The sequence below is a fragment of the Thalassophryne amazonica genome, chromosome 1, assembly GCF_902500255.1.
Source record: "Thalassophryne amazonica chromosome 1, fThaAma1.1, whole genome shotgun sequence".
NCBI lineage: Eukaryota > Metazoa > Chordata > Actinopteri > Batrachoidiformes > Batrachoididae > Thalassophryne > Thalassophryne amazonica.
The window spans coordinates 125,096,275-125,110,514 of record NC_047103.1 but is presented as its reverse complement, the minus strand read 5'-3'; the positions used below and the strand labels follow the sequence as shown (position 1 = coordinate 125,110,514).

The 14,240-nt window shown below is 41.9% G+C and overlaps 1 protein-coding gene across 1 annotated transcript in view; it reads left to right on the top strand.

Annotated features, from left to right (window-relative positions):
• LOC117513935 (N-chimaerin-like) overlaps positions 1-6,830 on the top strand; it is a 69,392-nt gene extending 62,562 nt beyond the window's left edge. Inside the window, exons 14-15 of the mRNA XM_034174191.1 lie at positions 5,994-6,099; positions 6,515-6,830. Of these exons, the coding sequence (XP_034030082.1) occupies positions 5,994-6,099; positions 6,515-6,686 (278 nt within the window). The 3' untranslated portion in view covers positions 6,687-6,830. The remainder of the gene's footprint in view (positions 1-5,993; positions 6,100-6,514) is intronic.
• The last annotated feature ends 7,410 nt before the right edge of the window (positions 6,831-14,240 follow it).

Sequence of the window (14,240 nt, the reverse complement as noted above, 5' to 3'; positions counted from 1 at the left end):
TTTGTTTTCAGTTCATTCTTTATTGACCTGGAAAAAGAAACACAGCTTGTATTTAATCTATTGTATTTTAAAAGATTTCTGTTGATTCTGATTGTTTTACCTCCCCCAACGATGTTGGACGGAAGTTATGTTTTCAACCGTTTGTTTGTTTGTTTGTGAACAGCCTGTAACCCACAATTTATCATATATCGTGACCAGTTTTTTACAGATGAATCATGTCCTGATAGACAAGAACTGATTCAATTTCAAGGTCAAAGTCAAGAAAAATCTTGGAAAATTGTAATAATCCCTATGCTTTATTTAACATTGATCAAATTCTAAAAAATTCACAACTCTGTCAAAAAAGATCAGTTTTCTTTCATATTTGAGAGCGTTATGTAGGATGGTATCATTTAACGACTGACAAAGTTGGATCCACATCTGTTCCGCATTGCAGATTTTGTGGCCATATAAATTCAACATTGACAACCCTGTTAAATGTATATTTTAGATTATATCAAACATGCCCCAATCACGCTCATATTTGAAAGTGAGGTGCAGACTGGCACTCACTATCACCTGACAAAGCTTGATCCAGATCTGTTCTGGATTGTGGATATTGTAACCTTTGAATTTAATATTGAAAAGCCCATTTGTTGTACATTTTGTATTTTATATATATATATATATATATATATATATATCAAATGTCCCTCAATCCCTCTCATTTGTGACAATGAGGTGCAAACTGGCACTCTCAGTGAACAGACTAAGTTTGATCCGCATCTGATTCATATTGCCGATTTAGTGGATATTTGATTTTAACATTGAAAAGCCCTTTTGATCTATATTTTGTATTATATTTTAGCTTATGAAAAGCCACTTCTAACAAGAATTTGACCTTGAACATTTTTTCCAAAGTAAAAATTTGTGGAACTGGAAACGAATGTTGGTGGAGGTTTGCGCTCTATGACCATGCTGCTCTAGTCAGGGCTTGCAAAACCTCCGTTTGTATACAGATTTCTGACAAAATTTGTGTCCATGATCTGTTTATTTTGTCATATAAAACTGCTAACTTAAAAAAAGTGTGTGTGTGGGGGGTGTGTGTATATATATATATATATATATATATATATATATATATATATATATATATATATATATATATATATATATATATGGCTTTATTTTGACACAAAACATGCTCCTCTCAAAACATGTAGAAAATCAAGCGCACCCCTCTTCTCTGGCGTTTAATGGCAGCCGGCATCCTTATTGTTGTATTGCAGCTACCTGCTGCATCTGTCCGTTATAGCAGTACTAAATCCTCTTGATGAGTCCAGTGTCTTTCAAGTATTTAAAATGCCAACACTTCCCCCTCTCACTTGATCTTATGGCTAAAATACTTCTTTCTTTCTAAAAACTTCTTTCAGGCTTTACAATTGATTTCCTTCTGTTTTTACTCTATAATAGATAAACCATTCAAAAATGACAAGATATATTTTGTATTAAAGCACTATGCTAAATACTGTACAGGTATATTCAGTACTTTTGATTTTTATTATTTATATTATAACTGGTGGCATTTGAAAGCGCTGCATTCTGGTGATGGCATTTGAACTTGACCTTATTTATTTGGCACACAACTGGTCAATAACAAAAACTGATATACAAGACAATTCCACAGTGACATGTGTGACCAAAAAGGGGGTGAGCAGAAGCAAAGCTTATAAGCGCCCACCCCATATATACATACATACATATATACACATTACCTACCCCCAGATCAAGCACACAGGCGACAGTGGTAAGGAAAAACTCCCTCTGATGTATTGAGGAAGAAACCTCAAGCAGACCAGACTCTAAGGGGTGACCCTCTGCTTGGGCCATGCTACAAACACATTTAACAACACAAACTCAAATCCCATTATCATAAACATATCAAGTGAACACCGTGTCTTCGTCTACATACATATTTACATACATATACAGTATACATGTATACACACACCAACATACACCTACACATACATACATAATTACACACACACACACACACATATACATACACATATACATATACTCGTACATGCACATACACAAATGAATGTTACTGAACAAGTTCACAATTACAACTGACAACACAAAACTCATCATACTTCATTAGATACATCTTGAAAACAACATTTTTTTTATATTGATTTTTAAACTGATTGATATTTGGACATCGTTTGAGTTCATCCGTCAGGTTATTCCATGATCTAGGTCCACACATGGAGACACAGAAACCTTTCCTGGTCGTCCGAGCGCCAGCAATTTTAAAATGATACAAGCCCCGTAAATTATATTTTCCTTCTCTCTCAGTAAAATATTCTTGAATTCTAAATGGCACTTCTTTATTTTTCACTTTGTGCATTAATTGAACAGTCTTGAATGAAATCATATCATTAAGTTTTAATATTTGAGATTTAATGAACAGTGGGTTGGTGTGGTCTCGATAACCTGCATTATGAATTGTCCTTAATGCTCTTTTTTGAAGAATGAATAATGGTTGCAATGTAGTTTTGTAATTGTTGCCCCAAACTTCAGCGCAATAAGTCAGATAGGGTGCAACCAAACAATAGAGTATGTAGTGCTCTGCAATCAAGAACATGCTTTACTTTAATACTGCAATACTTTTTAATACCTTCATTTGAATATGCTGAATATGAGCTTTCCAATTAATTTTTTCATCAATAATAACACCTAAAAACTTATTCTCTTTGACACGTTCTATGTTTACCCCATGTATATTTAACTGAATTTGTATCTTTTTTATAATTTCCAAATAACATCAATTTAGTTTTAGACAAATTTAATGATAATTTGTTAATATCAAACCATCTCTTTAACTTTATCATTTCTGTTCCTAAATCAGATAATAATTGTTGCAGATTTTCCCCTGAGCAAAACAGGTTTGTGTCATCTGCAAAGAGCACAGTTTTAACCATATCTGAGACTTTACATAAATCACTAATGTATAATATAAATCATTTTGGGCCCAACACAGAACCCTGTGGTAGCCCACAAATGATGTCCAGATATGAAGAACAATATTCCCCGAGTATGACAAACTGCTTTCAGTTTTGTAAGTAGCTTTTAATCCAACTCAGAGCAACTCCTCTGATCCCATACAGTTCCAACTTTTGAAATAATATATTGTGATCAGTTGTGTCAAAAGCCTTTCTTAAGTCATAAATAAACCTGCAACTATTACCCTTTGGTTCCACATGTTTATTGATCTCTTCTATGGAATCGAGCAATACCAGTGTCGTGGACCTTTTTGCTCTAAAACCATATTGACTTTCATCAAGCAAGTTGTCGATCTATAAATTTATCCAGTCTGCTGTTGTAAAGTTTTTCCAGTATCTTTGAAAATTGTGACAGTAGATCCACAGGCCTGTAGTTAGTAAAAAGATGCTTGCTGCCAGATTTGAATAAAGGTATCACTTTCGCCACTTTCATACTGTTAGGAACAATCCCAGTTTGAAATGATTTGTTAAAAATATATGATAATGGTTTTGCGATTTCAGTAATTATTCGCTTTACTAAGGACATATGTACCATATTATGATCCGTTGACTTTTTACTTTAACATGTACTAACTATGTTAATAATTTCCCTTTCATCTACTGGGCTGAGAAACATTGTGTGCAGATTTCTGGCGATTAATTGCTGATTTTCCCACGTACTGTGTGGGATTTCAGCTGCCAGATCTGGCCCAACATTAGCAAAAAATTTATTGAAACTTTTCACTACTTGGCTCATGTTATATTCATCTTTGTTGTCATAAGTATGTTGGATAGTTATTTGATTTGGGTTTATTTGCTATAATACTGTTCAATATTTTCCATGTTTCCTTTATGTTGTTTTTATTATCGTTTAGTATATTTCCAAAGTATGATTTTTTACAGTTCCGCATAATAGTTATTTTATTTTTATAGTCCTTATATTTAATCTCTGCCTCTCGATTTACTTTTAATGAATTCTCTGTATAGCCTATTTTTCTTTTTACATGCCTTTTGAAGACCTTTTGTTATCCATGGGTTAGCTTTATAGTTATTTTTATTATACTGTATAATTGGACAATTTTTGTTATATATATTGAGAAATATGTTTTCAAATTCAGAATATGCTAAATTTGCATCTTGCCTATTGTAAATGGGATTCCAGTCCTATAAAAGTAAATCATTTTTTAAGGCAGTGATAGCTTCTTCAGATTGCAGGTGCTTGCAATATTGTTTTTTCTCAGTACATTTTTATTAAACTTCAAATCAGTTACTATAAAAATTGGTAAATGGTCACTAATATCATTAATTAATAAGCCTCTTAGTTTTTTGGTATCTATCATTTGTAAATATATTATCAATGAGAGTAGCTGAATGTGAAGTGATTCTTGAAGGCCTAGTAATTTTTGGATATAGATTTAGACTGTGCATAGTGTTAATGAAACCCTCAGTTACTAATAGTGTTATTTCACAACACTATTTAGAATTCAGTTGGTCTGGTATTTCTGTGTAGGCTCTCAGTTGTCCAGGTGGTTTCCATAGTAGAGAAGCTTGAATCTTCGACTTGACTGGGTTGCTTGACGCGAGGATGTTTCACTTCAAATCGCAGAAGCTTCCTCAGCTAAAATTCTTGCTCTGGTAGTCTGACTTCTGTCTTGACTCTTGTAGAGAAGAATAAACAGAAGCCACAAAAGCTGGAGTTTTAAATCTAACCAGACCCCTCCTACCGAGAGGTAGACTGCTATAGGCTAGTGACTAAACAAAAGCTGTAATTAGCACCTATTGTGCTCTAGTTAGCACAATAGTTAGATGGCTCCCTTGACCTACTCTCCTGATGACGTGAATGACTCATTACCATGAACAAAAGACTGAAACTGCTTTGACCTGAGTACCCCATTGTAAACAGGGGACAAAGCGTGTCTCAGACCCCCTCCCCGGTTAAGGCTGGGTTTCAACTGTTTCACATAGAATGCCTCCTTGACCCCTCTCTCAAACCATTTCTTCTCTCTGGCTAAGATTTTAACTTCCTTGTCCTCAAATGTGTGGTTAGTGTTTTTAAGGGGGAGATGAACTGCAGACTGAGGTCCACTGGCGCCCTCTCTGTGGTGCTGGTATAGCCTTTTGTGGAAAGGTTGCTTAGTCTCACCTATGTAGTGTTTGTTACAGTTTTCCTGACATCTGATAGAATACACTACATTGGTCTGGTATTTGGTATTATTATGGGGTATTGATCTGGTGATGGTCTTTTTTTTTAATTAATTTTTTAAACTATTGCATCAGTTTTAAATGACTTACCATACAAGTGGCAAAAGACTTTTCATTGGCAGTATTTATCATGTCTTAAAGTGTATGGTTTACTAAAAGCAGACATGCAATTATTGATTTGTTTCATAAGACACACTTAGAATTTGATAAATGTAGAGTGAAAGCAAGGACAGCAGAATTAAAGTCACTTAATGCAGTCAGTCCATTTGTGGAAATGTATTACACAAGATCGTAAATAAATTTGAATGAATTAAGAGTTGACCCATATTTTGTTCCAGTATAAGAGTGAAATACCAGTGTTTTAAGCCAAGAAAAACTGACCAAAGTGCTCTCAAAATGTACCAAATTGCACCATTTTGTCAAAATTTCCCAGGGGCCATGCCCCTGGACTCCCCTAGGGGACGTTCATTGCTCAGTAGTCCACTCAGAAAATGTTCAGTCAAAAAATTTACATTTGCTTGCACCAGTGTCTAGTCTTAGCTGTCTGCACACTTTTTTTTCCTTTTTCTTTTTTTTTTTTTTACCTTAAATCCTATTACTTGATTGCAGAAGGGTTTCTTTAAAAAGGTAGATGGTGAACAGCTTATGATTTGGCTGTAAAATAAAAAAATAAATATTTTTGCATTAATCCCTGCCTGGTACCATAGTGAGGTTGTGCAAAAGTACCAAAAACTTTATATCTTGTGTGTTTGTGCACTGCAGAAATCACAGATGATGAAAAACGATTGGAGTCTCTCCATGAGGCTTTGAAGCTGCTGCCTCCAGCTCACTGTGAGACACTACGATACCTCATGGCTCATCTTAAGAGGTCTGAACATACAAATAACCTCGTCACACTGGCTTTTCTTTTACCTGTCATAGTTACTGAACTGATGTGGTTACACCATTCCTAAAGCAACATTATCTTGCCAAAGCCTTTACCACCAGATAGCAAGTTGATTATCCCCCACGGCACATACACCTAATGCTATTTTTGAATTGATCTCCATGTTAGCATACAGGAGGTTTTTAAGCACCCTAAGGGCGCTAGCTATTGTTGCCGACTTCTCACTCCATTCCTAAATGAGATTTGTCAAGATATGACAAACCATTGGTTCTAGGCTCCAGAGTTCAGTCTTCCAGTTTCTAAAAGCTATGATTACCAAGCCTGCAAAAATGGTTTATGTTGCCAGATGAGGCATTTTTTAATTTAAATAATTTGACACTTTTGGCTTTTACTCCAGGGTGACCCAGTATGAGAAGGAAAACCTCATGACAAGTGAGAACCTGGGTATTGTCTTCGGCCCCACACTGATGAGGGCCCCGGAGCTGGATGCCATGACAGCACTCAGTGACATCCGGTACCAGAGACTGGTGGTGGAAATGCTAATCACCAACGAAGATGTCTTGTTTTGAGTTTGGGGGCAGACACGTCTACACAAAAAATGACTCATGATGAGACATTCTGACATGTTTGTGAAAAACATACAGACGGAAAGAAAATGGCCTGCTGCATCTTCACCCGATGACAGATTCATCTTCTACTGCAAAATACAGAAAGAAATACAAGCTATATTATTTTGTAAATTGTTGATGAACGGGACAATGAAGGAAACCACGACAATGAAGGAAACCACAGCAATGAAGGAAGGAATACAAAGTTAGTGAACACTTGAAGCTTTGTGGCATTGAGTGAGTGAATAGTGAATGAGTGGACACAGAATTTCCTTGCTGATTGGTAGTAAATTTATTCTGTAAATATTAGCAAAATAATTTAAAAAAAAACATACGGTGCATCCAGAAAGTATTCACAGCACTTCACTTTTCCCACATTATTTTATGTTGCAGCCTTACTACAAAATGGATCATATTGTTCCCCCCCACCCTCAAAATTCTACACACAATACCCCATAATGACAATGTGAAAAAAAGGTTGTTTTTTTTTTGTTTTGTTTTTTAGACTTTTGGAAATTTATTAAAAATAATAATAAAAAACGTGTACATAAGTATTCACAGCCTTTGCTGTGAAGCTCAAAATTGAGATCAGGTGCATCCTGTTTCTGCTGATCATGCTTGAGATGTTTCTACAGCTTAATTGAGTCCACCTGGGGTAAATCCAGTTGACCACATCGGTCAACATACAAGGTCCCACAGTGTCAGAGCACAAACCAAGCATGAAGTTAAAGGAATTGTCTGTAGACCTCCGAAACAGGATTGTCTCGAGAGACAAATTCTTGGGAAGGGTACAGAAACATTTCTGCTGCTGGAGCGACACGGTGGATTAGTGGTTAGCACTGGTGCCTCACAGCAAGAAGGTCGTGGAACAATTCCCAGCCTTTCTGTGTGGAGTTTGCATGTTCTCCCCGTGTTTGTGTGGGTTTCCTCTGGGCACTCCGGTTTCCTCCCACAATCAAAAACATGCGTATTTATGTTCTGCCCCTGACCAAGACAGCATCTACATCTGGAGTTGGTCCCCGGGTGGCGGACTGTGGCCCACTGCTCCTATTGGTTGGATTGAGTCTAACTGTAATTAGGGTGGGTTAAATGCAGAGGACAAATTTTGTTGTATGTATATATGTACAATGACAATAAAGTTTCTATTCTATTCTTGAAGGCCCCAATGAGCACAGTGGCGTTCATCACCCCTAAATGAAAGAAGTTCAGATCCACCAGGACTCTTCCTAGAGCTGGCCACCCATCTGAACTGAGCGATCGGGGAGAAGGGCCTTAGTCAGGGAGGTGACCATTCCAACAGTGAAGCATGGTGGTGGCAGCATCATGCTGTGGGGATGTTTTTCAGCATCAGGAACTGGGAGACTAGTCAGGAATGAGGGAAAGATAAATGCAGCACTGTACAGAGACATCCTGGATGAAAACTTGTTCCAGAGCGCTCTTGACCTCAGATTGTTGCGACGGTCCATCTTTCAGGAGGACAATGACCCTAAACACACAGCCAAGATGACAAAGGAGTGGCTTCAGGTCAATTCTGTGAATGTCCTTGAGTGGCCCAGCCAGAGCCCAGACCTCAAGCCAATTGAACGTGTCTGGAGGGATCTAAAAATGGCTGTGCACCAACGATCAACACCCAACCTGAGTGAGCTTGAGAGGTCCTGCAAAGAGGAATGGACAAAACTGCCCAAAGATAGGTGCACCAAGGTGCATCAACAAAGGGTTTTTTTAATATTTCAACAAATGGCAAACAGTAAATGAAAAAAAAGACGAGGCCACAATAAAATTCACAGGATCACCATTAAAGATAGAAAGGTTTTTCAACAAAGTATTGAGCAAAGGATGTGAATACTTATGTATATGTGATTTCTTAGTTGTTGTTTTTTAAATAAATTTACAAAAATTAAAAAACAAACTTTTTCATGTTGTCATTATGGGGTGTTGTGAGTAGAATTTTGAGGGGAAAATGTGAATTTATTAAAGCTACAACATAAAATGTCAAAAATGTGAAGTGCTGTGAATACTTTCTGGATGCACTGTACGAGCCAAAATTCATGATCTGCCACACAATACACTTTGTCTAAAAACATTTAAATTGAATTTCCCCACTCCACACATTTACTGTTACCAAACAATCCATTTGTTGTTAACAGCCTGTTCTTTCTTTCTCTAAAAGTTTTTATTCAACCTAGTGCTTAATATACACGGGTTTATTAACTAAATTTGATTTTCCTTTGGTCAAACGTTTACCTACATTTTGTCATTATCTGGTGTTAATGCCAGTGAATTGCTTAATTTAAATCAAACATTTAGGGGTCAGGAGTTGGACTACCATTTTACTCTGCCACTCATGAAGAAGACCTGGTCCATCAATAGATGGACTGGGGCTGCGTCTGATGTCCTGCGGATGCTGTACTGGAAGAAGAAAGACCTGAGCAAGAATTCATAAGTTTCAATTTACCACTTAACTTTCTCACTTGTGGTCATGAATTTTGGGTAATTACTGAAAGAACAAGGTCGTGGATAAAGGGGTTGGAATGAGATTCCTCCATCAGGAGGAATCTCATTCCGGAGTGGTAGAGAAATCCACTGTTCCCGAGGTCATGGACTTGTAACTTTTAACCTATGTCTAGTTGACATTTTCCCCTGCTAGACTGTAAAATCTTGGTCTAGTGATTAAGTGTTCAACAAGGCCGACAATTTTTTCAATGTTGTGCCTTAAATAACTGAACCGCTGTTCGTAAATTACAGTGACCCGTGCTGTGCCCCTCAGACACACCGCTGACGTCATGAATGAAGCTCAGTCAACAGGAGAATTGTGTAAAAGTATGCGGTGTCCACACGCCACTTTTATCTTAAATAGAATGTCTTTAACAGGAGCAGCACAGAGGAAGTGCAGCAGAGCAGAGCTGGTCCAAATACTCAGCAAGAGTTACCATAGCAACACTGCATGCCCATATATGGCAGACATAAGTTAACTTAGATCAAAATCTGAATGTGATGTGAAACTTTAACGTAATTTTCTTCAACAGTCATAAAATTTTGATCATACTAGTCTGAGAAGCAATAAATATAATTGTTGCCCCCAAAAACTCACAGATATTATAGAGCTTACACAGCTGTCTGGGCTGCATAAGACAAGCACAAGGCCAGAATTACAGAGCAAAGTATAAGGTGCACAGTATAGTCACATGAAAGCAGATGATCGATCATGTAAGCAAATGTGTATTACTTTACATCCATCCATCCATCCATTTTCTTCCGCTTTATCCGGAGTCGGGTCGCGGGGGCAGCAGCTGAAGCAAAGCCGCCCAGACCTCCCGAACCACACACACCTCCTCCAGCTCCTCCGGGGGAACCCCAAGGCGTTCCCAAGCCAGCCGAGAGATGTAGTCCCTCCAGCGTGTCCTGGGTCTTCCCCGGGGCCTCCTCCCAGTGGGACGTGCCCGGAACACCTCTCCAGCGAGGCGTCCAGGGGGCATCCGGAAAAGATGCCCGAGCCACCTCAACTGACTCCTTTCGACGTGGAGGAGCAGCGGCTCGACTCCGAGCTCCTCCCGAGTGACCGAGCTCCTCACCCTATCTCTAAGGGAGCGCCCAGCCACCCTGCGGAGGAAACTCATCTCGGCCGCTTGTACTCGCGATCTCATTCTTTCGGTCATGAGCCAAATCTCATGACCATAGGTGAGGATCGGAACGTAGATCAAGCGGTAAATCGAGAGCTTTGCCCCCCCTACTCAGCTCTCTCTTCACCACGACGGTCCGATACAGCGACCGCATCACTGCAGATGCTGCACCGATCCGTCTATCGATCTCACGCTCCATCCATCCCTCACTCGTGAACAAGACCCCGAGATACTTAAACTCCTCCACTTGAGGCAAGGACACTCCACCGACCTGAAGAGGGCAAAGCACCTTTTTCCGTTCGAGAACCATGGCCTCGGATTTGGAGGTGCTGATCTTCATCCCGGACGCTTCACACTCGGCTGCAAACCGCCCCAGTGCACGCTGAAGGTCCTGATTTGACGAAGCCAACAGAACCACATTGTCCGCAAACAGCAGAGACGAGATTCTGTGGTTCCCAAACCAGACCCCCTCTACACCCTGGCTGCGCCTAGAAATTCTGTCCATAAAAATAATGAACAGAACCGGTGACAAAGGGCAGCCCTGGCAGAGGCCAACGTGCACTGGAAACAGGTTTGACTTACTACCGGCAATGCGAACCAAGCTCCTGCTGTGGTTGTACAGGGACCGGATAGCCCTTAGCAAAGGACCCCGGACCCCGTACTCCCGGACCACTCCCTACAGGGTGCACCGAGGGACACGGTCGAATGCCCTCTCCAGATCCACAAAACACGTGGACTGGTTGGGCAAACTCCCATGAACCCCTCGAGCGACCGCACGGGCTGTGGCATGCTTGGCCTGCCAGTACCCGTCAGCTGCCTCTCGGGTCCCACCTACCAACAAAGATAAGTAGGACTCCTTCTTCAGCTTGATGGCATCCCTTACTTCCAGTGTCCACCACCGGGTTCGGGGATTGCCGCCGCGACAGGCACCAGAGACCTTGCGACCACAGCTACGAGCAACCGCATCGACAATGGAGGTGGAGAACATGGTCCACTCGGACTTCATGTCTCCAACCTCCCCCGGGATCTGGGAGAAGCTCTCCTGGAGGTGGGAGTTGAAGACCTCACTGACAGAGGGTTCCGCCAGTCGTTCCCAGCAGACCCTCACGATACGTTTGGGCCTGCCAGGTCTTACCGGCTTCCTACCCTCCCAGCGGATCCAGCTCACACCACCAGGTGGTGATCAGTCGACAGCTCTGCCCCTCTCTTCACTCGACCTCTGGCTCAGGGTGTCCTGGTGCCACATGCACTTATGGACACCCTTGTGCTCGAACATGGTGTTCGTGATGGACAAACTGTGACTAGCACAGAAGTCCAACAACTGAACACCACTCGGGTTCAGATCGGGGAGGCCGTGCTTCCCGATAACCCCCCTCCAGGTCTCACTGTCGCCGCCCACGTGGGCGTTGAAATCCCCCAGGAGAACAATGGAGTCCCCAGTCAGAGCGCTATCTAGTACCCCTCCCAGGGACTCCAGGAAGGTCGGGTACTCTGCACTGCTGCTCGGCCCGTAGGCCGAGACAACGGGGAGAGACCTGTCCCCGACCCAAAGGCGTAGGGACGCGACCCTCTCGTTCACTGGAGTGAACTCCAGCACTTGGCGACTGAGCTGGGGAGCAATAAGCAATGCGACCCTAGCTCTCCGCCTCTCCCCATGGGCGACGCCAGAAAAATGAAGCGTCCAGCCCCTCTCCAGGAGTTGGGTACCAGAGCCCAAGCTGTGTGTGGAGGTGAGCCCGACTATCTCTAGTCTGTATCTCTCAACCTCCCGCACAAGCTCGGGCTCCTTCCCCCCTAGTGAGGTGACATTCCACGTCCCAACAGCCAGGGGCTGTGAGCATGGACCGTGCCGCCGGGCCACCCGCCCTCGACCGCCACCCAATCCTCTCTGCACCCGACCCCCATGGCCCCCTCTGCAGGTGGTGAACCCACAGGAGGGCGGGCCCACGTCACTCTTTCGGGCTGAGCCCGGCCAGGCCCCATGGGCTAAGGCCCAACCACCAGGCGCTTGCGCGCGAGCCCCAACCCCAGGCCTGGCTCCAGGGTGGGACCCCGGCTCCGCCATACCGGGCGCCATCACGGTCCTTGATCTTTTACTGGTCATGGAGGTTCTGAACTGCCCTTAGTCTGACCCGTCACCTAGGACCTGTTTGCCTTGGGAGACCCTACAGGGAGCACAAAGCCCCCGACAACATAGCTCCTAGGATCATCCGGGTACGCAAACCCCCCCACCACGATAAGGTGGCAGCTAGAGGGGGAGTTTACATACATTACATACTTACATACAGTACTTTACATACATTCAACACAAAATGAAAATGTTCTATCATGCTATAGATTTACAAATACAATATTGATTGAATAGATGTGCATCATGTGATGATTAATGCTACACTGAGGCTCTCCATCGGAGGCTCTGAGCTTCCAAATACCTGGGGCCACTACCTTGGACCAGGAGGACCAGTAAAAAAATTGTTGCTACTGATACTGATCAGTAGGCTCAAAAAATATTTCTCTAACCCTGGTATCTAGGTTTACACTTGGGACGGGGTGAGAAGCACAAATATCTGAGAGGGACTCCGAGGAGTGCTGCTGCTTCTTCGCATTGAAAGAAGCCAGGAGGCATATTTTGGGCAGTATCAGGCATATATTGGGCATGCCTCCTGGGAGGTCTTCGAAGACATCCCAGGAGGCATGCCCAACTGAGATTAGGCCCTGGAGAAGACCCAGGGCATATTGGAGGGATTATATTTTCCAGTTTGCGTTGTAATGTCACAAGATCCCCAAGAAGGGTAAGAGGACTTGGTTGAGGATTTGGAAGCTACTACCATGACCTGGAACCGGATAACTGGCAGAAAATGAATGAATGAGATGGGCTACTAGGTTTGATTCCCAATCACACTGAATGTCTGTGTCCTTGCAGAAGACACTTCCTCTGTGTTGTCTCAGTCCTCCTAGCTGTAAATGGCTATTGGCCTTTGTTGGGGAAGTAACTTGTGGCAGACTCGTGCCCATTCAGGGGCAGTCATAGACTTTTCCGTTTCTTTAGACCGTTTTCTGACTTGAGACCGTTTCATGCTGTGGAATCTAGACATAGTAACGTCACCATTGGGCATCAGACCCTATATCAGACTTTCTTCTACTACTTTTTTCCATGTGTTGCTCACAGTGCTTTGTTGGAATCTTCTCACATTCCTCCTGACAGGATTGGAGTCAGTCAGACAGCCTTGTAGCCATTCTTACCCAGATGCCTGTTTTCATTCCAGTCTGCAAATTTTCTATGGGTTTCAGGTCAGGGCTTTGGAATGGCCACTCCAGCATCTTCTGTGAGCCATTGTGTCACAGCTTTGGAGGTCTGCTCCTGATCGTTGTCCTGCTGGAAGAACCCCCTGTGACCAGGCTGTAGCTTGTTGGCTTATGTCTTTAGATGTTGTTTCAGATTCCATTCTTATGCTGCGTTCACATGTTGGCAGTGGTGGTTAGAGCAGAAATCCTGTCATCTGCAGCAGCAGGCTGTAGGTGACAACGTGAGGCACTGTCAGTTTTCAGTGATGACACGGACAATAATTTACTTTCTTGAAAGGTAGAAGAGTTTTAGTATTTTTGCACAGCTCTATGTTAAACAAAGAAGCTCTGATGGCAGCTTAAAAACATGGAGAGGTAGTATCAGGTTTAAAGGAGTCACCTTTATGTATGTAAACCTTTGACCACTGAAAATATGAGGGAACGAAAACTGAAATCTATTTTAGCTGTTATTTTAAACCAGCATATATTCTAATGAAGTTGACATTCTGCTGGATTTAACATGTGTTGTTTGGTAATATGAAATCTGGGGAATTCAGTAAAATTTAGTTTTTTTTTTAGCCAAGATACATGTAAAGTTATGATGAATTGT